General features: G+C 40.7%; 1 protein-coding gene across 5 annotated transcripts in view; it reads right to left on the reverse strand.

The window, feature by feature from the left end:
* Positions 1-10,731: 10,731 nt before the first annotated feature.
* Positions 10,732-26,218, reverse strand: part of LOC129726503 (regulator of G-protein signaling loco) — a 92,572-nt gene continuing 77,085 nt past the window's right edge. For 4 of the 5 annotated variants that reach the window (XM_055683290.1, XM_055683293.1, XM_055683295.1 and 1 more), the window contains 5 exons: positions 14,975-15,316; positions 14,291-14,916; positions 13,128-14,233; positions 12,585-13,067; positions 10,732-11,666 (listed from right to left, as the gene is read on the reverse strand). In XM_055683290.1, coding sequence (XP_055539265.1) covers positions 10,960-11,666; positions 12,585-13,067; positions 13,128-14,233; positions 14,291-14,916; positions 14,975-15,316 — 3,264 coding nt within the window. In that variant the 3' untranslated portion in view covers positions 10,732-10,959. Of the gene's footprint in view, positions 11,667-12,433; positions 12,519-12,584; positions 13,068-13,127; positions 14,234-14,290; positions 14,917-14,974; positions 15,317-26,218 lie in introns of all 5 variants that reach the window. The other variant, XM_055683291.1, reaches the window with a different exon arrangement.

Genomic DNA, 26,218 nt, shown 5'->3' on the forward strand with positions numbered 1-26,218 from the left:
TTGTATTAAGGTGAAACCTCATTGAATACAAAAATGGCCGACTTCGAGTCACCACTTCGAATTTTCGAAAACACAAGACTCGGAAATAGTTTATGCGTTTCCTGTGAAAATGCTATTTTATGTTTGCTGTGGTTAAGCAAACATAAAATAGAATTTTCATGGGAAACGCAATGAGTATTTCTGAGTTTTGTGCTTTTGAAAATTCGAACTGGTGACTCGAAGTCGGCCATTTTTGGATTCATTGAGGTTTCACCTTAAAGCTTATGAAGCTATAATTCAGCCGAAATCCGCCTAATAGTAGCTTAACAAGCTATAAATGAACAAAATTGTTTGCTGGGTAAGCTTCTGAAAAGGTCGTACACAACTAAAGACCACAGCAGTGGCGAAAGAATAGCACCTTGAGGGCATCCTTTCGTAGCTCTTACAGTTATGGATGATCCCCCCGGCTCCGAAAAGATTAATCTTTGTCCAAGCATGGTTTGAATCCAGCTAACTATGCATGTGTTAAACAACCTCTCCCTAATCGCGTTCGCCATAGCAGAAAAGGCTGTGTTATCGGAAGCGCCTTCATGATCATAGTGCAATTCTTTGGCTAAAAGAGATCTTTGAATTTTTATTACAAGCGTTTGAAGTACTGTAACTGCGTAGAGCTACCTGTTTGATATACAATTTGAAATTTGGACAAGGGGCCATCCACGTACCACGTGGACAGCTTTGGGGGGGTCTGTGTAATGTCCACGGTCCATACAAAATTTTTAGAATTTATATGGGTAATTGTCCACGTGGGGGAGGGGGTTAAAATCATTAAAAACTGTCAACGTGGTATGTGGATGGCCCCTTAAGAGTATCCATGCATGATATGCAAGATTCTGGAAAACTACTTCCAGAACCGAGTACTTGTTTACAACACCGAGGAGGGTCAGAAGTGCGTCCCAATTACCGCAGGAGTTCCGCAAGGTTCTATCCTGGGACCGGTGTTGTGGAATGTCATGTATGACGGGGTGTTGAAACTCAAGTTTCCTGTAGGAGTTGTGATCGTCGGCTTTGCAGACGACACAACGCTAGAGGTCTACGGCGAGTCGATCGAGGAGGTCGAGTTTACGGCCGCACACTGTATACGCAAGGTCGTAGACTGGATGCACTCCGGGAAACTGGAGTTAGCGCACCATAAGACGGAGGTAAAGGTTGTGAATAACCGCAAAACAGAGCAACAGGCGGTGGTCAGAGTCGGAGACTGCACCATCACCTCAAAGCGATCTTTGAAGCTCTTGGGGGTTATGGTTAACGATAAGCTCACATATAAGAGCCACGTCAACTATGCTTGCAAGAGGGCTTCAACTGCTATTGCAGCACTATCTCGAATGATGTCGAACAGCTCAGCGGTGAATAACAGCAAGCGTAAACTTCTTGCCAGCGTGGCTTCGTCCATACTTAGGTATGGTGGGCCAGTGTGGTCCAAAGCGCTAGGTACCAACAGTTATCATACCTACAGGCTCATGTGCCTGAGGGTTGCGAGTGCGTTCCGTACACTGTCATACGGCGTGAATTTGTGCCCTGTCCGGCATGATGCCTATCAGCATAGCCATTAGGAAGGACGTAGAATGCTTCGACCAACGTGACACAAGGGGCATACGAGGTACCAGAAGATCACTATCGATGATCAGATGGCAGCAGGATTGGCCCAACTCCACGAAAGGTAGATGGACGCACCGACTTATTCCGGTGGTATCCGGGTGGATCGGGAGACGCCATGGAGAAGTCAACTTCCACCTGACACAGATTCTGTCGGGTCATGGTTGCTTCAGGCAGTACCTATACAGGTTCGGGCATGCGGAGTCCTCCATGTGCCCCGAGTGCCTGGATGCGGAAGAGACTGCTGAGCATGTCTTGTTCGTATGTCCTCGTTTTGCGCGTGCGCGGAGCGACATGATGGTTATGAGCGGGCCAGACACTACTCCGGACAACCTAGTTCATAGAATGTTTGAAGACTCGAACGACTGGAGGACGGTTTGTGCAGCCGCCTCTCAAATAGTCCTAGAGTTGCAAAGCAGGCGACAGGTTGACCACCAACACGCCAGTGTTAGCTAACGGCCAGTCTCCAGGTTAGTTAGCTAATTAGCTAAGGGACTTATAGAGACAGGAGGTTGCTCAAAGCATAAAAGCCGCTCCCCGAAGCAATACTTAGCGGTCGTCCCGGGGAGTATTATGGGCTGGAGACAGGAGAGGTTTTAGTGGGTCCGGTCACTGATTCAAACCAACCCCACACTCCCTGAGGTTGGTCACCTCAGGGGTTTGGTTGCAAATTTCCCCTCCACCTGAAATAAAAAAAAATGCATGATATGCATGCATGCCTTGAGTATCAGCGTCGCTTCACCTTTTTGCGGTAACACAGGAAACACTCCGTCAACATCTGCAGACTTCAGAGGCTGGAGTCTCACAACATTTTCCACACTAGTCGACGTGGAAATTTCTTCAAGAAAAATTGAAATTGAGACATCTTTTTCCAGATTCCGACGAGATCTCCAAGGGGTCGTCTCCTATCTTAGCATTTCCCAAAACATCACATTCAGCCCGGAACAAAAGTTTTTATCATCAAATTCAGCGTGTCAGTGGTAGTTTTCGTGAAAACTCCATTCTGATACTTTAGGCTATCAAGTTCAATAGTGTGATTCTTGGCAAGCGTTTTGTGTAGTCTAGTAACCGTAGATGTGTTGTCTGTACTTTGAATCCAAGCTTTCCTGTTAGATGTTCTTATTTCTCTATTGTGCTCAGTATGTCCTGTACTAAGCCCAACCTACAGTACGTTTTGCTTTGTTGAGAGCAAGCGCACCGGTGAGTTGCCATTTGAGTTGCTATTTTCACAACGCTGGCCGTTGCTATTTTGGATAGCAACCGATTTTCGCACCGGTCGTTGCTAATGGGGATTACCAATTCCACTATTTCTTTTTCACACCGGCAGTTGCCAATTTCTGAAGACCGTCACTAGCCAGCGTTGGCAAAATGTTTGTTTGTGATGTATTTCGATTATTTTTTTTGCGGATCTAGTAATAACCAACTTATCCGTCAGTCAATCGTTTCCGGAATGATCTACGTTCTTTCTACTTCATAAAATGTTCCCTCCATTTCACATAACTTTGTTTCCGTTCTCCCAAGTCATCGATAACATAATTCTTTTGCAGATATTTTTACTTGTGCGTGCATAAATTTTATCATCCTTATGTTTATTTAAAGAAACTCCGTAAAACTGGGCACGTCCCGCAACGTTGGCTTAAATGACTATTCTACTGAAAGCTGGCGAACTGTCATTAGTTGTATTTTGTATTTCATGCTGTCTCGGTTCCCACAGTTTGCTATTATTATTTGAAAATTTGCCGCCAAAAAGAACTTAAATATAGAACGCGTAAATTGTTTTCGATTATTTGATTGATTCTAGTGATGAAGAAAGTGATTTCGCAAAACAAATTTCCTTATACGCGATTAAGAAAATGGTTTTTGGAAAGATTCGGGGCGACTCTCAGCCTGGAAAATACCCAAAAAAAACCGCCATACGGAGGAAGGTGCCATCCAGCGTTTTAACAACGGTCTATACCGATGACCATTTCCAACGCCGCTTTCGAACGCATCTTAGGTTGTTTTTGAAACAGCGGTAAAGGAGAAAAGTGGTTTTTTATACAACGACAGAACGAAACGGGAAAATAGTTGGTAATACTCCCGAGCAGATTTGCTTAAACCTTCCAGGTTTATTGAATAATATTGGCCAATGTGAGGATTTGAGCTTTCCGCATCGTTTAGGTTGCAGACCAAAATGCAACCCAAAATGGTCATCTCAATAAAAAACCTTTACAAAATGTTTACCTGCCCGAAAAAACACCCTGTGCAAAATTTCAGCTCAATCGGAAATAAAATTGAGTAGTGGTTCACGCCGACACTTACGACGTGTTTAACAAGCGAGGCAAAACACTTCGTCTTCCGAGGCCGACCAATTGAATCCGCATTCAAAACACTCATCATCTTCGTAATATTATTACGAACATTCACTATCGAGCACAAAAAAAAAACAATAGTTTGACATTTCATCAGATAGCAACGATTCGGCTCGTTGCTATCGCGTTGCCAAATTTAATAACTCGCTACTACCCGAGGTGGGGATTGCTATTTCCCAAACCAACATAGCAACGCCCAGTGCGGTTGCCGCGTTATGGTGGGAGTTGCCAAACTAGCTTTAGAAACTTCAATTTAGCCACTGGTGGGCTTGCTCTGAACATTTCCCAATGTTTTCCTTAGACGCCCCAGCTTCGAGTTCCACCAAGACACATCCCTGTTGGAAACATGACTTTGACCGGGCAACACATGTTGCAAGCATGAGGTCTGCATAATGTCAGATCCAAGACTTTTTACCTAATTGCGTTTGCAAAAGTCGGTTTATTAGCTGTATTATATATGTCTATGTTGTAAGATAAAAAATAATCGAAAAGACTCTCACCTCTACTATTGATGACGGTCCTTCATACATACAGTGTGATAGGCATTGGCGTCACAGCAATTGATGAAAGACCTGTTATGGAACGAACGCTGCGATCTTAGGCGGAGAGACCTTAGGAACTTCTCCCGGGAAGTAAACTGAGGCCAGAACGATCTTAGTCTTTTCCCTGGTGGTTGTTTCCTCGACCATGACCGCTTCGATGTCGCGTTTGATGAACTCTGTAGTAGGGAAACATTTTAGTATATTATTAGCGAGTAGAAATTCACAGCTGGTCTCCAGGTACGATGCTGGCCTAACAAGCCAGTCCTCATATGTTCGAGTCCCGGCTCGGGAGAGACTGTTAGTGTCAGTAGGATCGTAGCGCTAGCTCCGCAATTGTCCTGTACACTTAACAGTTGGCTGCGAAGTCTGTGTATAGTAAAACAAAAGGTCAAATTCCGATACGGAACGTAGCACCATGGCTTTGCTTTGCTTACGTTTTATTTCCGAGCAGTGCTGATAAAAGTCATTTTCCCCAGCAAAATTCTTCGAAAATTACAGCCAATAATTTTCAATTTACACTTCCAATGATCGCAGCACTCTTTCAGATACACTAGATTTTCGTCCTAGTAACGTGCTGTTATACTCAGATGAAATAGATCGCGCGCATCGTTCACGGTTACGGAATAAAATTTGACGACAAATTCAACCAAATGATCTTCTCTTCTGTGGTATATTGAACCAGTGTGCGCAAATGACTACTTACTATTAATCACCGACCATGTAGATAGTATAGGGATAGAATGAAGACAACAATGAGAGATAGGTAAAACAGTAGAGTGAAAGGTCAGTTGATGAGCGACGACACGGAAGCCAACTGGATAGTGAATATTGCTTTACCTCGTGAGAAAGTATTATTGGTTATTTACGGAGGTACAACAACTTCAAAGCGAAAAAGAAAAACAAACAGTCCACTCAACCAAAATGAACCTCACCGAAACACTTTTTCACTGACACTGACCGATGACAATCTTCGTTAACTAATAAACTGATTTTGTTGTCTTGCTTCCATCGCATGAAATATAATGAGGTGTTTTGACAGTTCACTTCCATGCAAAAAGTGGGAAGGGAGAACTCTAAAAGGATTGTAAAAAAATAACGTTTATGGATGCTTTTTTTTCACTTTCACTCAAGAGTGTCAACAAATATCAACCCTGATTCCGAGTATTTGGCCTTTATTGGACCATGGTTTCTGTATGAGGGCCATGTCCACCCTTCCTTACCTCTTACACAACGCAGCGACAGCACCTTTAGCGTGATGGAGGTACTCCTGTAGAAACATAGTTAGTTGGAGTCTGTTCCTCATGCCTTCTAGGCGGTGCAAAGCAGCCAGCAATTGCTTCCCATGGGGTTGTGCCTGGGGGGCTATTAAGGTTCTCCATCATTGTCGCCAACGTTTCTGTCCTTAGGACCTGGTCTTGGAGCCACCAATTTGACACCACTTGGTCCTGCTTCCGAATCGCTGGGATGTAGGTCAGTGGCTTCCTTTATGATCGTTGTTTCTTCTTACGAAGCTGCGTGTCGCTGAAACAGAAGTTTGTCATGAAGTTGCGCTCAGTAAAAACCTGTAGCGATTTCTCATCTAAGTACAGTGTCCATTCGGCATGTCTGTTGGCGTTTGTACGGTTTATGATTAGCCAGTTCTTCGTGGTTATACCACTGTTTTGGCTCTCTATAAGGCATTTTATCCGTTCTTCATTAAAATCCGCGTTTAAAGGGAAGAATGTATGAAAGACTTCCGGGTGATGAATGTCGCCCAAGGAACGAATGGCCGAGTTACATCTGGTTACAGTAGCGAACCAGGTAGGCTCAATGATAGCAACATTTTTCCAATTTCGGCTTGACCACCTCGTACCTTCCTCTTCGACTCTAAGTAGAAAAGCATTTTGTACAGCATCTAGGTTCGCTGTTGTCATTTGAATAATTGGAATTCCCTGAGATTTATCTCAACTTTCACCAGGCTAGCTACATCACTAAAATAGCGTCCATCTGAGTGATAGTTGGCCGTTGAACTTGTAGGTCGTCTTTAACCACGGCCGTAGACTATTCGTCTGATGTACATCTCTGTGGTAGGTACACTGTCGATGTCGTTTGCGAAGCCAAAGAAATGAACGGACCTCCTGAATATCGTGCCACTAATGTCGACACCCGCCCTTCGTATTACACTTTTCAAAGCGATGTCGGAGGGAAATACTTTACACAGCTTCTTGCAAGTCAACTGACTACCAAATCATTAATTCGAATGTCTGATTTTTTGACGTAGAACTTCGTTTTTCACATAGGGATGTAAATAGGAAAACTATTAACGAAAAGGGGACGAAATATGTCCCTTTTTAAATGTTTATAAATCGGTTTGTTTTCAACCGATTCCCTTCATTTTTGCAGCAATTGTTTGGAAAATTATACACGCATCCACCCAAATGAAGAAAATTGTTGATTGATTATGCAAACTATTGTACTATTGATAATTGTCAAGCCTTGTTTAAACGAAAATTTCGTCCTCTGATTGGTCGTTATATGATTGCTTCCCAAGCACGGTCGACAGAATCATATACCTTGCAGTTGAAAACATGCTATTTGGCCTAAATAAGAGCCTGTTTCAGCCGAAGCCGCTCATAATAGTTCTGGACCGCGACAAGTTGTCAACAGCAGTCGTCCTTCCTTAGCAGCAGCACTAGCCCTGTGGTTGGTCACCACGTCTCAGGAGCAGCGCGGTTCTTTTCAGCGTGTGTCGCCAGACTGCCATTATTCCCCCGTGTTAGGGCAGCATGAAGATCGTCATCACCAAATCCAATTTTGGACAGCAAAATGCCTTTTTTCAAGGCAAATAAACAAGTCATTGAAAGTTAATAATTTTAGACAACGTAAGCAAGCATTCTGTGCGGATTCTAGCAGTTACATCTGTCGCGGCCGTCTAATTTACAGAAGGTGAAATAGCTCCCACAGTGCATGTTGCTCGTGTATCTTAACTACCCCACTGTTGGGGCAGCACAAAGATTGCGATCAGCAACCGATTTTGAACAGCAAAATGCCCTTTTTCAAGGCAAATAAACAAGTAATTGAAGGGTGAAAATTTCCTAGCATCAACACAAGCAAACATTCTTCACGGGATCCTAGCAATCAAATTCTGTTGTAGTTTATTTAGTTAATACCCCCACTGTTGGGGTAGCACAAAGGCTGCGATCAACATAACCGATTTTGAATAACAAACTGCCCTGTTAGAACGCATTCACAAAGGCAGTTAATTCGAATATGCAGTACTGATATAAAGTCGATTCTATCAATCAGCATGAACAGAATTGCGTCGTCTCTCAACTGCTCAGTTGCAACATGATACAACACGCAACAGCGACAAACGAAATCGCTTGTTTGATATTACAAGCCGTAATACGATAGGGGTAATATCGTTGCGTGTGTGAGAGCACCATCGGTGTTTACTAGCTGGATACAAAAAACAACGGCGAATTCTGGAATAATTCTTCTAAAGAACATTAGAGAATGTGACAACTGAACTGAAAGGCGTGGCCTATTACGTAGCACCATTCGGCTATAAAAGAGTGTTTATGGGAAAACTAGCTACATTCATTAGTCGGAAGGTGAGCTGGATGGACCGTCCACAACGTTGACAGCAGTAGAAGCAGATACAGCACTCAGAAGTAACAGCGGGTTGCGCCTGTGGCTGCCTTCAAATTAAATAAATCACTTGCGCTGTGGTTGGTCACCATGTCTCAGTAGCAGCGCGGTTCTTCTCAGCGTGCCTCGCCAGACTGCCATTATTCCCCCACTGTTGGGGCAGCATAAAGATCGTCATCACCAAATCCAATTTTGAACAGCAAAATGTCTTTTGACGTAGAACTACGTTTTACTCTAGCATACCACACAGGGATGCAAACTGAAAAACTTGGACGAAATTTGTCCCTTTTCAAATGTTTATAGGTCGGTTGGTTTTCAACCAATTTTCTTCATTCTTGCAGCAATCGGTTGGAAAATTATACACGCATCTGCCCAAATGTAGAAAAATGTTGTTTGAATCTAAGAACTATTGCACTATTGAAAATTGTCAAGCCTTGTTGAAATAAAAATAACGTCCTCTGATTGGTCGCTTGCTTGCTGTGTGTGTATGATATGGTATGATGTGTGTATGATATGGTGTGATGTGTGTATGATATGGTATGATGTGTGTATGTGTGTATGATGTGTGTATGGTATGATGTGTGTGTGTGTGTGTGTATGATATGATATAATGTGTGTTTGTGTGTCTGTATGATATGGTATGATGTGTATGTGTTTGTATGATATGGTATGATGTGTGTGTGTCTATGATATGGTATGATTTGTGTGTTTGTGCTGTGTATGGTTTTTAACTCGACACGTTCTGCTAACTGCTGAATCCGGTTCACGAAATTCACAACCCTTCATTAGTAGACATTATAACTCATTACCCAAGTAAAAATATTGGTTTTATCAAAGTTTTATAGCGCTCAATACAGCCAAAAAAGCGCTTTAAAACTTTGATAAAACCAGTTGTGTTACTAGGGTAATGAAACACTCAATGCATTTGTGAATAGTGTACGTAGTTCTACGTCATTTATGCGGTCGTGTCTTGGATACAACCTCCTACTTTTTCTCATCATTTTCTTCTCTCAGAGAGGGATAAAGCAGATGAAACAATGATTCATTATAGACATCCTGTTAATTAAGAGCTTTTTTGTTGTAAAGATCCCACTGCGACCAACACTTTGATCATTGTTAGACATTGTCCGAACGTTTTTGCTGTATTTCGCTTTTTTCATGTTTGTAGTGTCACTAATTGTTAAGTAACCCGACTGTTCTCCCACAGGCCTCATATTCTTGTTTCTTCTTTATCGATCTTATCTTGAACCATATCGCATGTAACTGGGGAGTATAACGTTCTATAGCCGATGTAACTATCGAAGGCTCAGATCAGAGTTTTTCAGTCTGGAGAAGTCTTCTTGGAAAGCCTTAGACTAAACCTATGCTTGAGTCCTCTGACATCAAAAGATAATACTCGGACTTCGTAACCCTGCGGCTGTAAAGCTTCTCATACGTGCCTAACTTTTACACTTTTTGTGCGTCAAATCCTCCACGATAACCGTTTGTTTTAAACTCTACCCCTTCGTTGGAGTGAACCCGGTGACTAAAGAAACACATTTTTTACTGAAGAAACAGGAAATAGTCACCTGAGTGGCAAAGATGGGAAACCAGTTCGTTTCTTCCATTTAAAGGACGTATGGCGAGCAGAATGAGCGGAAGCGTTGTCTTGGTGAAAGAGTACTTTTTCCTTCGCCATATGCGGTGCAATAATATTGTTCATTGGTTGCTTTACCATGTTCAAGATAATCGATGAATCTTATGCCTTGCGAGTCCAAAAAAAATCTGACCTAACTATTGCGTTGCTAAGCGCTTCGGACAGCTCTCGAAAAGGTAAAAAACACTCTACAGGCTGCTGATTGAGCTCAAAAGTATAGTGGTGGATTCATGTTAAGTCCATTGCCACGAATCCACGCAAAAATTTCTTCCTATTGCCCGTATTTAATGCCAGATACTCCATCGTAAGTTTGACTCGTTGGTCCTAAAGGTTTTTGATTTGCAAAGCCATCTTTGTGCGAATAACTTTTAATTTTCCATCGTAGGGCTAGCCCCGCAATTGTCATGATACTCAAACAGTTGGCTGCGAAGTCTGTGTATTATAAACAGAAGGTCGTGTGATCTTTCACTTGATGAGAAATAATAAAAACGCGCAAATATTTGCATTTTCTCCAATAGTCAAGCAGCTCTTAACTACGTGCTTGCAAATAAACCTCAAAACATGTCTGGAAGTACTTGATTTCATTACTGAGCCTATGTCAAACAAACTTCGTTATTTCCAACTGATTTTCAGGGCGCTACAGCATTTAACTTAACGATAAGACAGATAAAACGACTAAATAAAATTCTTACTTATAATATAGCTTCAGAACGCTTTTGCGAAAAATTGAACTGTACAAAAAAAATGCAACGTAAATAATTGGAAGAACAGGGATGTCACTAGTCAAAAAGAATTATAAGTCCATGCGCAAAAGTCACTAGAAAACACTTAAACCACTGACTTAATAATTGAGCACCGTCGGAGTTAGTGTCATCATTTAACTCATTTAACTTTTCATTGGACATTTCACAAGCAAATTGTGCAATACAGCATACTAAGGTTATTTTAGAAAAGCCTATATTGTGAATATAATTTTTTCTTACATTAATTACCAAAGCTGTAACATAATACATTACACAGTCGACAGCGAAATAAATAAATCCAAGTAATGAAGAAATAATTCACACACACAAGTGAAAAATCACTTTACAAGCGATATTCGGGATAAAAAATCTATGAAAGTTTTTTTCAGCCTATTAACTAAAATTGCTCTAAGGTTTTAAAAATCTTATACAAAGCTGCTACTAGCGTGATCCAAATATACACTTCTCGCGGTTTGCTGTTGCGACTGCTTCTGGGTGTGCTGCTCCTGGGGCTGGCCAGATAATCGCCTTTCTTTATTACTATTGTGATTATTGGTGCTGCCACTAAAACCCTTTTGACTACCACCATGTACTCCGCTGTTCCCATTGGATGCGGTGGAGGAAAGATTGCAGAGGCTGGTGCTCATATGATTACTACCACTACTACTGCTACCTAGGGATGAAGCAGCCGTCGTATGACCCCAGTTGGACGGCTTAATGGGAAGAATCTTCGGCTTTGGCGGTAACGGCGGTGGACCTTTCTGATGGTCTCCGTCGCTGCTACTACTACTGCTACTGCCACTAGAGCTGCTGCCACTGCTGCTACTTCCGCTCTCGCTCGTGGTACTCGCCGAGAAATTATGATGGTGATGATGGTGGTGATGGTGGTGGTGGTGACTGCCCGAGGTGGGAGCGGTGTGATGGTGGTGATGATGGTGATGGCGATGATGGCTATTGCCATCGGTGCAGCAATCTTTGCCAGAGTGAGTTCCTGAGATGGCAGCCGAGTCATGAGCTAAATCTCCATGGTTGGACAAAGATGGCAGGTGAAAATTAGTTGCCTGATGAATCGTGTGGGATGATGGTGATAAATTAGGCGAAGCCGTGCCTTGAGTGAAAGCCAGCGCGTTATCTGAAAAGAAACGGTAGAAAAAATGCTTAAAAAGCTGTAACCTTCTGAGTTGTAACACGTAGATAGAAACACACACAAATAATTGAGGTGCTACAGGAAACATAATTTTGATCGAAGGGTCCAACAACCACTCAGGTACAAACTAAGGTAGAAAGCTAAATCTAATGGAAAGTGCACCCACAGGTCCAGTCTATCCGTGTCACCTAAAATTTCAGCAATTTAACGTAATCTCCCTTTAAATTCTTAAAATAACTTGGACATCTGGCAACAAACAGTGAAGTTTGTATTGATTGTTTAACCAATAATGCAACATAAATTTTTATCAAGTATGTTTTGTAGTATATTCATATACTCGACTGTCAGGAGCTTCCTGCATAAACAAATACCTTATTAGCAAGGTTTTATCTAGAATAATATTTTTCAACAGACCAAAATTTGCCATTACACGCTTTGAAGCTTACCTTATTTATAAAAACATTAATAATTACCACACATCTGAAAATAATGATTTTTAATTGATAGATAATATATGCACCTGGAGAAAGTTGATAAGCTAAATCCAACGTATTTGCCTAACAGATTGCAAAAACTCTGCTGTAAGCAGTTGAATAATAAGTACTACCAAAAAGCAAAACTACAAGTTCTGACTAATATCTAAATACTGTAACGCACTGAATCTTCTATACTGACAAAGAAACCGTGGTGCTACTGATGACAGTGCAAACCATGGACATATATTACTACACATAAAATCATTTAGTAAATACCGTTCGTTGTATCGGGAAGAACTGTCACAGGAGGGACTTGTTCATTTTACACTCATTATCATTTCAATGACACTTGAAAAACTTCCTGCGTAAACGTTGTAAAAAATCAGAATCTCATTTGCACGGTTGCTGTTGTTCTAATACAACTCACCTGCGTAGCTGTTTTCTGACTGAGAACCATTCCCGTTGTCATCCAGCGTCAACGGCGAAGGATTGCATCGGATCGAGAGATTGTTCAAATTACTCTCGCTCGACGCCGAATGAACGGGCCCACACGGAGATGTCGGGCTACCATTTCCGCCAGTCGCTAAACTCCTTGAGCTAGCAATCGATAATCGTGGCGCCGGAAGTGGTTTGTTTATTTGCTGCAGAGAACCACCGGTTGTGCTTGCACTCAGCGGAAACTCCAGAGAAGAGCTCGTCATATAGTCGGACCGCTTGCCTAATTTGCGGGCAAATTTAGCGGATAAAGCTGCTCCTGTAGATGACGCTGTATTACCAGTACAGGTACCACCGCTACCACTAGTGAAATTTTCCTTATCTTTTAGAAAGTCCGGCAATTCGAAGTTGATTTCGGTACCCCGCTGGTCTTCCAGTCGCGATCGCTGAGCACGTTTTAGTCCCTCCAGAAGTTCTGAAAAATCATAAATAGTGTTATAATCGAATGATACATAAATCTAAGCGAAAAACTGACCATCATTCTGCGATCGTGTTGGCATTTGCAGTTTAACGCCTGCTTTCAATTTCGCTATGATCGGCTTCTTGCTGGCTGCGCCATTATTTACACTGTCCCCTCCATCCTCAGAACCACCGGTGGAACATTTTTTGCTTTTCGCTCCCCGGCCGCTCTCGGATGGTGCGTTTGAACCACGCCGACGAAATCGATCCCGCCGAGTGGAAGAACTATCGGAAGTACAATCCTCAGGTATCTTACCGTTGGCGATCTTTCCGTTCATCAGTTCGTTAAATACTTTGTTTGTAATCTCATCCAGCATGTTCAGTTCTTGCTTGTTATCCTCTCTCAGCTCTTCTTTGCTTTTCATCAGCTGATTGTTGTTGTTGTTATTGATATTGTTATGATTGCTGTGGGACTGGGAGTTGTATACTGGTGGGGCTTGTTTTTTCGATATATTGTTTACAGCAGCAGGTACTGCAAAACTTAGTGGTTGGGACTGCGCCTGCTGATAGTGCAGTTGCTGCTGAAAATGATTGATGATCTGCTGATGCTGGGATGTAGCTATAATCGGAAGTGGTGGTGCCTGATTTGATTGCGATCGCTCAGAGCGAGAAGCAATCGTTCGCGTTAAGTCCTGATGGAATTCATTCTCATTTCCATTGCGAACCTGCAGCCACAATCCATCTACACTGGTAACTGGATATGACATATCGAGATAGGCATCTTTCGAGTATACATTCATTTGATCCAACTCATAGTTGTATTTCAGCAGAATTGGCCTCAACACATCGCCGAGCGGTTTCGTGGCTTTACTTTTAACCGAAATCATTTTCCTATTGGGCAAACTTAGCTTAAAAACTACTCGCTGATCAATGTTCACCTCCCTTCCGGCGAGACTAGATGACGGACCGTCAAGATCGAGTGGTTTATGGTTTCCTGCAAGAAACGCTTCATACGCATTATACACTATGCCACGCTTTTCAAGCAAGCGTTCAACCAGTTCCTTGATCGTTTCATTTGAGCGAGTCTGAACCACCGTCGTTGCTCCGTTGGATAGTATCACTCGGCAGAGAGTATTACGATTATCATCCAGGTCATATGACTTACCGATTGCGGCATCAAAACTGAAACAAACAAAAAATCGTTACACGTTTTACGAAAACTAACAAAACTAAACCTACCTTGCTAAGGAACTTCTAGAACTATGGATATCACTAGCGGAATTCGTTGAAAGCACTTTCAAGGTATTACTGCTACCGCCGGTCCCACCTCCATTCGATAACGACGACTTCCCGCTCTCTTTCTTCAACTCTGAATCACCGCGATCCTTGGATTTACACCTCGTCTTGCGATGCCAAGGAAGCAGTGATTTTCTCCTGCGATCCTCCGCATTGCTAAGCGATTTTTTTAGCTTGCTCGCTGCCTGCACTACGAAACTGGTCCTCAGCATCGGATCGAGCTGTTCGCCCGGGTAGGGCAACGGGTGCCCTTTGGCTTCCGCATCTTGACAAGTTCGGTACATGTCTGATTTGATAAATCGCTGGTAGCTATCAAACTTCATCAGGTTGAAAATTTGTTTTTGAGCGGCTGCAAATAACGTTTGCTCTGCTTGGGGTAGATTTTCCTGAGCAATGTTTCTCGCTATCGAATCTACGTTGACCGGTTCACAGCAACCAGACTCTAAATGTTTAGCAAAGATAGCTTGTGCTTCCTTAGCGCGCTCGTCTCGATCGGCCAACTGTCGGTACCGCTCGCAAGCCGTCCAGAAGTAAATGTTTTCTGCCGAAAACTCTTTTTTGAGAAATTCCTGAAAATTATTCGAATAATTAGTGCATTCTTCACCTTTAAAAGGCTGATCAACTTACGGAAAAAGTATGCAGTCCTGCCGCATCCTCAAGCAATTTCTCGAAAGTGGTTCCCCATGATGCCACACCTGTTGGACCGGTAGATCCACCCGTGCCGCCCACACTGGTCTGTGCCGAATCCGTTGTTGCCGTACTGGCGGCATCTGCATACGGATTATAACCGCTCTTTGTGGAACTGTAATCATCGTCGATGGACTTCGTGTAGACATCCGACTCTGATGCCGCCAACGACGAAGGCCTCCGATGGGCCGATCCGGGCGTGCGTTGATCACCTGATCGTGACCGCAACGATGATTGTCCCCAACGCCGGAATGGTGATGCATTGTGGTTGATTTGTTTGCCCTGCAATGATAAAAAAAAAACAACCATTTATTCAATGCATTTAAGTCGAGTGAAAATTGGGGAATACTACAATCAGGTTTGATATTTGTTGACACTCTTGAGTGAAAGTGAAGAATAAGCATCCATAAACGTTATTTTTTTACAATCCTTTCAGGGTTCTCCCTTCCCGCTTTTTGCATGGAAGTGAACTGTCAAAACACCTCATTATATTTCATGCAATGGAAGCAAGACAACAAAATCAGTTTATCAGTTAACGAAGATTGTCAAGGCATCGGTGTTTCGGTGAGGTTCATTTTGGTTGAGTGGGCTGTTTGTTTTTCTTTTTCGCTTTGAAGTGAAGATCATTTGGTTGGATTTGTCGTCAAATTTTATTCCGTAACCGTGAACGATGCGCGCGATCTATTTCATCTGAGTATAACAGCACGTTACTAAGACGAAAATCTAGTGTATCTGAAAGAGTGCTGCGATCATTGGAAGTGAAAATTGAAAATGATTGGCTGTAATTTTCGAAGAATTTTGCTGGGGAAAATGACTTTTATCAGCACTGACTACAATTGGGCCCTAAAGCTATACCAGTTTTTATATATCATTTGAAAAAGCCGCGTTTTCTGAGCAAAACGTGATTTTTAAAAAATGTTTATCGTTTTCCTTCGATTTTTAAATGAAAAATAAAAAACTGCTCGAAAGGTCTTAGATGACGTTTCGCCCATGTACGGTATATGAGAGAACTGTCATTTAAGGCATTTCGAGCAGTTTTTTATCCTTCATTTAAAAATCGAAGGAAAACGATAAACATTTTTTAAAAATCACGTTTTGCTCAGAAAATTTCACTCTTCCAGCTGATATACACAAATAAAAAAACCGTTTAAAACTTTAGGACCCCATTACTCTGGTTTAAATGCGGTCAACACGGATAGTCAATTAAATATATTTTGAACAGTGGTGAGGACCATTCCGTTAATTAGGTAATCACTAATTGACGACGCTAATATTCTGTTAGCGATTCAGCGATTTCGCTAATTTTTGAGCTGGTTAGCGATTTGTTAGCGTCTCTGAAATTTCGGCCATCGAAACGCTAATCACTAATTCGCTAACTTTGCAATTTATAAAACTGTGTGTTGCTGATGAAATTTTTTCGAATGATGAATATAATTTAGTCCTGAAAGTTACCTTTGGAACGTATGTTTCATCCGAACAACGTTAAATTGTCTAAATTATCTAGAATTCCTCTCTTTAGGACACAGGTGCAATCTTTTCACATTAGAATGGGGTTCCAGTTTTCGTGCGAGCCCACAGGAGCATTCTAAAGAACAAGCTCAAAGTAATCTAGATTAAATTTTTGGGGCGCATTTCTGTAAATTGCAATGCGCTTGAAACTATGGTAATTTTCAATATTGATTCTACATATGAGCAGAATCATTTTTGTTGCTTTTGTTTTCACAAAATCCTCAAGTATGAGTACCATTTTTGTGAATTCTGAACCTCCTATTGTAAATAGCACTCAAAGTAATCATTTTTGTTTATTTTTATGAGCAATATACTGCCTGTGATCGCATAATTGTAACACTCGACATTTTGTGGATTTCGCGCTTTTTATTGGGAAATGCTTAAAATAGTATGTACTTTCTACATCCGAAAAAATATGCTTATTTTTGTTTGGAAAAAGTCGTAAAAAATAACATGTTGTTTTGTCACATAGCGTAAATAACGGCATTATTGACACATTGCTTAACTTTTTCAACTTTTTTGTCAAATAAGCTTCCATCTAAATCCACATCTGCGTCCTTAAGAACTCGGAAGTTATTCTGGTCCGGTAACCAACCACCGGTTATCCATTTCTGATGTTCAGCTCATGCTTGTTGAATACAAGAAAAACTTTATTTTTACTGTGGTATATTCCAAAAATAGTTATCTTGAAAGTGATGGCATAAAAGTATCATTGCAAAAATTTCAACCAGCTTGACTTCAAAAGTAATGTTCAATGTGTACATAGTGTAAAGTAGTGCTTTTTTCATGATACTAAGTTTAGTTGAACTATCTATTTGCAAAAATAAATTGAGAACAATGCATTTAAGGTCAAAAGATAAAAGTGTTATTTGCTCGAACAACCAATTTTGCAAATGTTACAATTATGCGGTTATGGGCAGTATATACGTTAGCGATTTGCGGAATTTGCGCTAATGTGGGTTCAGCGTTTAGCGATTATAGCTAAATATTCCAACTACTGGATTAGCGATTGGGGTTGCTAAATTTACAGTTAGTGGTACCCACCACTGATCAAGAGCGTTGAACCTTACTAGCCGTGTTAGCAATTCAACTTTGCAACAAGCTAGAAACACATAGCTGAAATATTTCATGAAATATTTCGAACACATCACAAATAAAACACAAATAAAACCATAACTTTTTTTAGTTTCGCTCAAAACTATAGATATAAAATACTAAAAGGTTTGAAATTTTTAATAAAAGTGCTCATGCGATTTGAGTAAGTTAATGAAGAAATGAAGTACAGTGGAAGCCCTCTATTACGACAACTTATATAGCGACAAATCTCTCTATAGCGACATTCTCAATGGTCCCTCCTGCCTCATATTCAGAAAAAATATTCGTTTTATTGCGACATTTCTCTATAACGACGGTCCCTTGCGATGTCGCTATACAGCGATTCGACTGTAAACAAGTATAAATGGAACAATTTAACGATTTGAAAAAAAATGTCGAAGGACATTTTATGTAGTGAGAAGCTGAGGTTACAACATCATCAAAAAAATAACTCTAATCAAACCAGCCGGAGAATCCTAAAGCGAGAAGTTTATCGTAAATTCCGTGCCTGCAAGCAACCAAACCAAATAGGACGCTAAAGCAAAATCTGGTGGTCGTAAGACGCGCTCGAAAGTTAGACAACAAGGTTTTGGCGAAGTACGAAGTATGCTAATGGATGACGAAACGTACGTGAAGATAAGTTTACGACAGCTCCTAAGCCAGGAAATTTACAAGTCCCCAACAATTTCGTTCGTTTTCGCTGAGATATTTACCAAGAAGTTTTTGCATTGATCACAGACAAGACAATGGATTCGAAAAGTTATAGGGAAGATTGCCTGCAGAAACGCCTCCTTCCGTTCATTAAGACTCACAAAGGTCCGGTAAAGTATTGGCCAGATTCTGCAAGCTGCCACTACAGTCGATAGGTTAAGTGAAGAGGGCAATGTATGTAATTTTACAAGGAGGCGAAAATGAAAAAGGACAGAAGATAGGACTTAGACTTAGACCTTCCCAGTAGTTTAATTGGCCAAAGCGCCAGCCGGAGACATCAGACATTGCATGTTCCAGTTCCGTCTGGATGAGAAAAATGTTTGATGAGTCTAAAGGTACGTTTAGACTATTAGACATGTCGGTCTGATTTTGACCACTGCAGAAATCGGAAGTCTGCTCGATTTACCGTTCGACATACTTTGTCGAACCCTTTTGTATGGCGGCGTTCACACTGCTTGCACAAGTCGAAATGAAGAACTACCAAATAAATTTTTCCTCCATTTAAATATTTGCCAGGACACAAAAAACGAAAATGATGTTTGTTATGGAAAGCCAAAACAAAAAACTGAAAAAAAAATCAAAGGTTGCTATGTTCTTGGAGTCGAACGAAAAATAGAAACGTTCATATTCCATTCGACATATTGAACGGCATGTCGAATCACAATATCGAATAGGTGTAAACGTAAACCAACATTGCATTCGACATATTTTCGAGCAATCAGCTCGAATCAGATGAAAAAATCAGATAGTCTAAACATACCTTAAGTCATACCTAACGACCTTGTTCATTTTTCGCATCCTCGTAAAATTGCATATTGTTGCCTCCATTCGTAAAATTACAATTACACTTTACTAAACTTAAAATGTAGTCATAAGACAAAAAAATGTAATTAGTTCGAGAAGTCATGACAATGAAAAGGACCTCAACCCTCTCAATTACCCTCAATTCCGCCCGCAATTTTTGGAAAAATAATAAACAATTGTCAAGCGGAAGAAGAAGTCAAAGTGACTTGCAATTCTACAGAATCGATTGCAGTTCTAGAGATCGTAGAATAAAATAGCTGCTTAAGTTGATCTAAAGAGAGTACAAATTTTGATGGAGGATATCCTAAGAAAAGTACAAAAATTCATTCGACGCTTCCCAATATAAAGTTCGGTACGATTCAAGATTACCCATTTCTACACAGTTAGATTTTATTGCCGAGAACTCAACAGCTGATAAATTCAGCGAAATGTTTTCGACAGAATTTTCAAGAACTTCGGCAAACAAAATATCAATACCTACATGCTGGTTTACGGTAGATCGATATATTTGCTGAATGTTCGTCGAAATATATTACTGACATTCGTTAAAAATTTCGCCGAGCTCGATCAGCTGTTGGGAAGTTTGCCGAGATAAATAAAGTGTGTATCACATTTGAACGTTCACCATTTTAACTAAAGACAAAATAACTGTCTCAATATTCAATTCGAATGCATCACGTGCGTTTATCTTCTTATGCTCAGAAACGTAATTCATTCAGATGACAAATTAAACCACAAGGGTGAAGTATCCCCAACAAAGACATGAACGTGCCGTATTTATTAGACTTGAGTGATTCTTGGTACCGATTTTCTGACATTATAAGAAAGAAGTCTATAATAGTGCTTTTCTCAAATAGTGAATACGGGAATTAGTGTTGAGTGGGATAAACTTTAATAGAAAATATCTAAGGGGACAAATATTCGTAGAAAATCATCGATGGGACAAACAGACTTGGAATTGTTTTTGAAGATTTTCGGAACATACAGTGTTATTTTTAAAAGTTTTCCAAAAAATATACATGGAAATAGACTTTTTGGTGATAAAAAACGAAAATCGACTAAAAGTAACATAGGGCAGCTATGGGTAGAACGGCAGTGTAGAATTGTGGACCAGGCATGCCAATGGTACAGTCTTTTTTTTACTGTCTGCTAAGGGTTTTCTTCCCTGTTCGTGATACCTATCGTGCTAGCAGTCCGATAATTACATTGAGAACGTATTGGCAATAGAGCATCACAAAGGAAACGAAAACTGTACTCCGTGTTTCGATTCGGCATTATTTGCAAGATGTCTTCGGGACTGCGAATGTAGCAAAGAGAAGACACTGTTTTTTCATACAGACGGTCGTGTCCACACTGCACAAACAGCGCGTGTCGGCAACAGCCTAAATCCACCGGAGACATTTTCCCTCTCTTTTTTTAATTGCCTATGATGGATGTCCGGTGGCGGCTGTTAAAAAAGGCTGTGGAAAGAAGAACCGTAAGGACTGCTCGGCCCTTGCCTTCGTGCAAAGAAAAGCAAACTCGGCAATAGAGCGGCTGTGCACTGAAGGATGTGTGTATCGCATACCGAATGTTATATGCAACCATACATGTTATCGTCGACATGGGATGGGAATAGGGTGAACAGCGAAGAAAACAACATTCGTGAACTAGACGGCAATGTTATAGTCGCAATATATTTTGTCTGTCGGCTGTCTTTATTTTGCCAATACCAACACTGTCTTAGAGGGACGCTCTCGGATGTCATAAAAAAATGTCATCGCTCGGTACATTTTTCCCCTACTGTGGATTGTAAACTTAAAAAAAACTAAGAAATCAACCAACTCACAAAATAGACTTAAAAATATAGCAAACAAAGAAAAATAAAATAAAAAAATAAATCCAGAGAAATGAAATAACGACATAAACGAAAGCTTTGAGAACTGTGGAATTGAGAGAGCGAAAAATTGAGGAAATTGTCGATATAGTGATAAACATAGAGTAAGTTCAGAAACTCAATTATTTTGGGGACCTATAAAAATAACGTAGCTTTTTTTAGGTTTTTTGATCGGCTGGAATATCACGACTCAATTTCCCGGAAACGGAAATGAAAATTTTATTTCCTGGGAATTCTCGGGATCCGGGAATGAAAAAAAAAGTTTTAGCAAAAATGACATTTAAAATAAAGTTAATTAGGTAATGAAAAGTAAAAAAGAAACGGTAAAAATTTCATTATCATTTTTCGAATAAAAAACCAGAGCATATTCAAGTTCACATCACAACTTAGCCCAAATAATGTAGTTTCGTTCAGTGAAACTTCAAACGATTCGAGGAAACTGGCACGATTGTCCCTAGGTAGAAACCAGGTAAAAATGGGAGTATGTGGACTACATCGGTGATCAAAGCGGTTAAAAAACGTATCCAGTGAAATCCAGACCGGTCGACGGAAAAAAATGGCTCGTGGAAAAACCATAAGTCATAACACTATGTATAAACTATCCAAAAATAACCTTGGAATCCAGAATGCTTCAGTTGTGGACGTTTGGAGAGCAATATCCAACAGAGGAAAGTTTCCACTGCTTTTCAACGACAAGGATATGAAAATAATAAAGAGTACTATCTACAACACGACAATAATGACCATTTGCTGCCTTTTACCAACTAATTGACTAATAAAAACAAGTGACATACATTTAATGTTTTGTGAGATGGTTTAGTAAATATTCACATTTTTGCGGTTGAAGTTTGTTAAAAAAAATGCATTTTATATGGCATTTAGGATCACTGCCATAAATTTTGCTATTCAAATACGGGATACGTTTCTGTTACAAATGTGTACATTATTTGGACGAACGGCTATTTAAATAGAATGACATATTTACTGTTGCCAAAGAAGACAAGAATCTATCACATTTACACCCAAGTCTTGCAAAAAAGGGCTTGAAATGGGATTCATGTTTTTCCTAACTCACTCGCTATGCAAGCTATTTTATCAAATTACCGAACATTGAATCAACGAAACACCCCAGCGCTTAGAACATACATTGTACCAATAATTAATAGCTTACATCATCGAGCAGGCACTCGAGAAGTTGCGGCATCACCATCGTCGTGGGCACCACGAGCGAGCTATCCTCCGACGAGGTATCCGTGGCGGATGATACGATCGAGGAAGTCGCGGTACTGCCAGTTCCGACGATGGCACTACCATCACCGCCACTACCGCTGGAACCAGTGTAGGAACTGGTGCTGGCAGCGCTGTTGTAGATTTCATCTTCCTTGATGAAACCCATCACAAAGTTGAGGTGATGGTGATCATGGGGACTGGTTAGAAGCATCGTACTGGCAGCCGGTGTGGAACCCGACAACGATGCCGGTGCCGGGGCTGTTAGAAAGTTTCGTTTTCGCTGATGTTGCTGAAGCTGCCGCAGTGCACTGCCAAGTCCCCGTAGCGAACTGCCCCCCGCCGACGTTGGCGTTGACGATGAGGACGAGTAGGACGATGGAGTCGTTGATGCCGCAGGGGAAGCAGATGATGAATCGCTGGACTGGTTGCTGCTATTGTTGGTAATCGTTGCTGAGCTACTCATTCATTCGCGTTTGCACTAGGCCAGCAATTATTGGATGCCGAGTTACAAATTATTTTTCACCACTAGAGAACCGGCTCAGTCACACTTGAGCTTCAACGGTTAACCGTTCACAATGCTCGTTTCACTTGATCGTTTTATTTTATTGTGTACTCATCTTAACTTTTTCCGCCGGCATTCTCCCGCCAGCAACACTAACTTGATTTTGCGTTAAACGCTTTTTCTTCGCTCATCATCGGTCACTTCTTCTGCTTTCTGTCGTGGTCGAAATTAAACTTTGAAATCAAAAATCTCCCCTCTTAACGACGATTAGCCAAAAATCAACTTCTTCGTTTATATCGGTTTTTGCTCGGAGGTTTACAATACATTCACTTAGCGATCATCCATTTTTGGAACCGCGACCGGGCCCGGACAAAAAAAAGAAAGAGCGAGCGAGAGAGAGACTGCAGAAAACCAGATAGAGGTCAAGATGAAAATAATTTTGCGCGTCCGATGCCCTCGCGTCAATTTCAATAAAAATCAATTGAATTAAAGTGGCTGTCAGAGTACGAGAGATGAAGAAGAAGAAAAAGTTAGCTGTGAGCACGGGAGCAACCCACGTTGTTTTAATTTCAATCGTAAGATATGGTACTGAATATTAAATATTTGTGATAAAACTATATACTAGTTCATATCACAAAACACGCATATTCTGTACTAATGAACTGAGCTGAACTGAAATCAAGACTCTTCATCAAAAAAGGTAACGTCTAGGCCAAACAACATATGCAGCAAGCAGTCACCGTTCTAGAAAATAATTACTCTATATCTAGATCTGGTCCCGAACTAAATGCATCGGAGCGATTGCGTCTTACCGGTTAATAACCATAAAACGATGCTAATCAAGACCTACAAAACACCCCAACAACAACCACGATGCCATCGATCCAAAGAGACTAACCTTTACCGGCAGCCTTCACCATCCCGCCTTCTCGGGCGTGAGCTTATTGCGATAGTTTTTTTTTTGCTCGCTACTAGTTTCCCAACATGTGTAAAACATTCCCGGTACAAGTTGGTCTTGAGAGTGTTCCCAAACGCATTTGCTACAATGATCCGACATACGAGTGGTTTAATTTTAAGTAAGGATAAAATCTGCTAATCCGCACAAGTGGCACAAAAGCTGTACGAAGTGCATAAAGGCAATGGCTATAAAGTAGCTTGCAGTAAAATGACTTTTTTTTTAAATAGAAAAGTATGATCATACGCTTGACAAACGTTGCGTTGGAACAACTTATCACAACTTATTATTCATGTTTTAAACCCAACCAAAAATTGCGCTGATTTAGTGCAATATTGATGTGGTTTAGCACCGTCTAACTTCTGAGTTTAGTGTTAAAAAACCACTGTCAAAACTTGATTAGCAGATATGACCCAAATAGAATAGAAGGCACCTGCTTCATAGTCTTACTAGACTTACTATTGCACTTTGTTCAGAACAAATAAGTCTATTTCTCAGGTAAACATTTAGCATTCAAACATTGATCATTGAAAATTCAGGCCACAGAGAAAGTATCACCCACACTAGCAACACTGCCAAAGTAGAACAAGTATAACAATACCAGCAACCAACGTACGCTGCAGCAGCACGGTGAGTTCGATACGGTCGATAAAGCAATTCCTCAATCCAACTGCAAGTAAAATCAAACCATGTTCTCAGGTGTTTAACATCTCGCAACCTAAACTAATTCCAACCGTTTTGTACGATTTCCTCGTTCGACGCTGCCAGGCTTTACTCGCGGAAGTGAATACTCGCATCAGTTTAGCGCTGGAAGCAATGAATAACAACAGCCAGCAGCGCTACGTCTCGTGAATAGGAAGTATCTCGTTAAAAGAGCCGCCATCCCAGGCTATGTTTTTTATTTGTTTTGATTTTTCACCCGGACAGAAGTGATAAAAGCGAAGAGAACTATTAATTCAATCAGGGGTGCACCACCTTCCCGCTGATAAGAGTTTTGATGCAATCACTGTTCGAGGTTCCAACCAAACGAGGCTGTTCCAACTTCTAGCGATGATGTCAATCGTTCTACCAGTGCGCTACGAGGTTATCAATGTTTACTGCGCAACCTGACAAGTGTACCGTAATTCAATTCAATAAATTTGAACTAGACCGTAATGGAAAAAAATGTGTAATCATTACAAATATATGTAATGAATAAGACCTTTTATTTGCTAGAAAGGGTTAACTGGGTCACCGAAAGCGGTGTGAAATTTACAGCAAAAGTGAAACCAGAGTCTCGGGGTGTCCATTATTTCCAGCTTGTTCAACTGTTTTTAACCATTAGTAGAATAATTTTTTTGATTATTCATTTCCCTTTTTACACACAAACACTTTCGAAACATGAGAAACCCTTACCTCCAGCAGCATGGAAAATCGAGCAAATTGCGCCAAAACGAAAATGCAATAATAAAGAGGAAAAAACATAAACGTTTAAGTACGTCTTCATGGCACTTCACTCCGTGGAGCAGAAAGCGAAAACAGCCTGAAACAGTAGAGTACAAGGAGGAGATACGGCGAGGCGTGGTGTTCGGTCAAGCAAATTATGCCATTGACAGGCACAAGTGCACAACCCTAGTAACAATAATGGTTTTATCAAAGTTTTTTAGCGCCTAATACAGCCAAAAAAGCGCTATAAAACTTCGACAAAACCAGTTTTGTTACTTGGGAAGTCATGAACCGAATCCACGAAGCAAGGGTTGCGATATTCCCGCTGTGAGCAATTTGGTTTGTTTTTTTATGAATTTGTTACCATTATCGCATACAGATGGAAGCTTGGGACAATCAAACCGATCGCGTTCATTTTGGAACTAGATCACCATACTTTTAAATTGCTAGGATTGGGAGGAAAGATAAGTTTGGTTGGAAAAGTAACAAACACAATTTTGGAAAATCGCACTTAACTGGATGCCCGTTAAGATAAGGTGTGAAAAAATCACCTTTATTGGGTTTTAGAAATTTCCAACCCCGATAGCACATGTCTACCCTCACACTTCATTATAAATGCACTTTATTATGGGCTCTATCATAAACAACACAACAAAGACAGGCATTACTCATCAGTGGACTAATACTCAGCTAATTTATGCTGGCATGACATGAATAAAGCATCAGCTTGGTACGAATTGTATAAGTGCATTTCCATGCGAAATTGGTAAATATGCCAAAACATGTTGATTTGAATGAAACTTTGTATTTGCTTTAGACTTTTCTGTAGGTATTTGGGCCATTTTGACTCAAGCGTTTTTTGTTGAAAGGGTGTATGTATTAGTTTAACAGGTAAAATCTTTGAGAAATTATATCTAAAAAAATTTTATCTTCTAAAATATTGTCTATGATCGGGTTGTAAAAAAACAAGTTGTTTTTTTTTTGAATTTTAACCACTTTGAATCTTATAAAACTAGTCGCAAGATCAAGCAAAAATTATTATTTGCTTTATTATGCTAGTCGAAAACATATACAAAG

This window comes from Wyeomyia smithii, chromosome 3, assembly GCF_029784165.1.
Source record: "Wyeomyia smithii strain HCP4-BCI-WySm-NY-G18 chromosome 3, ASM2978416v1, whole genome shotgun sequence".
NCBI lineage: Eukaryota > Metazoa > Arthropoda > Insecta > Diptera > Culicidae > Wyeomyia > Wyeomyia smithii.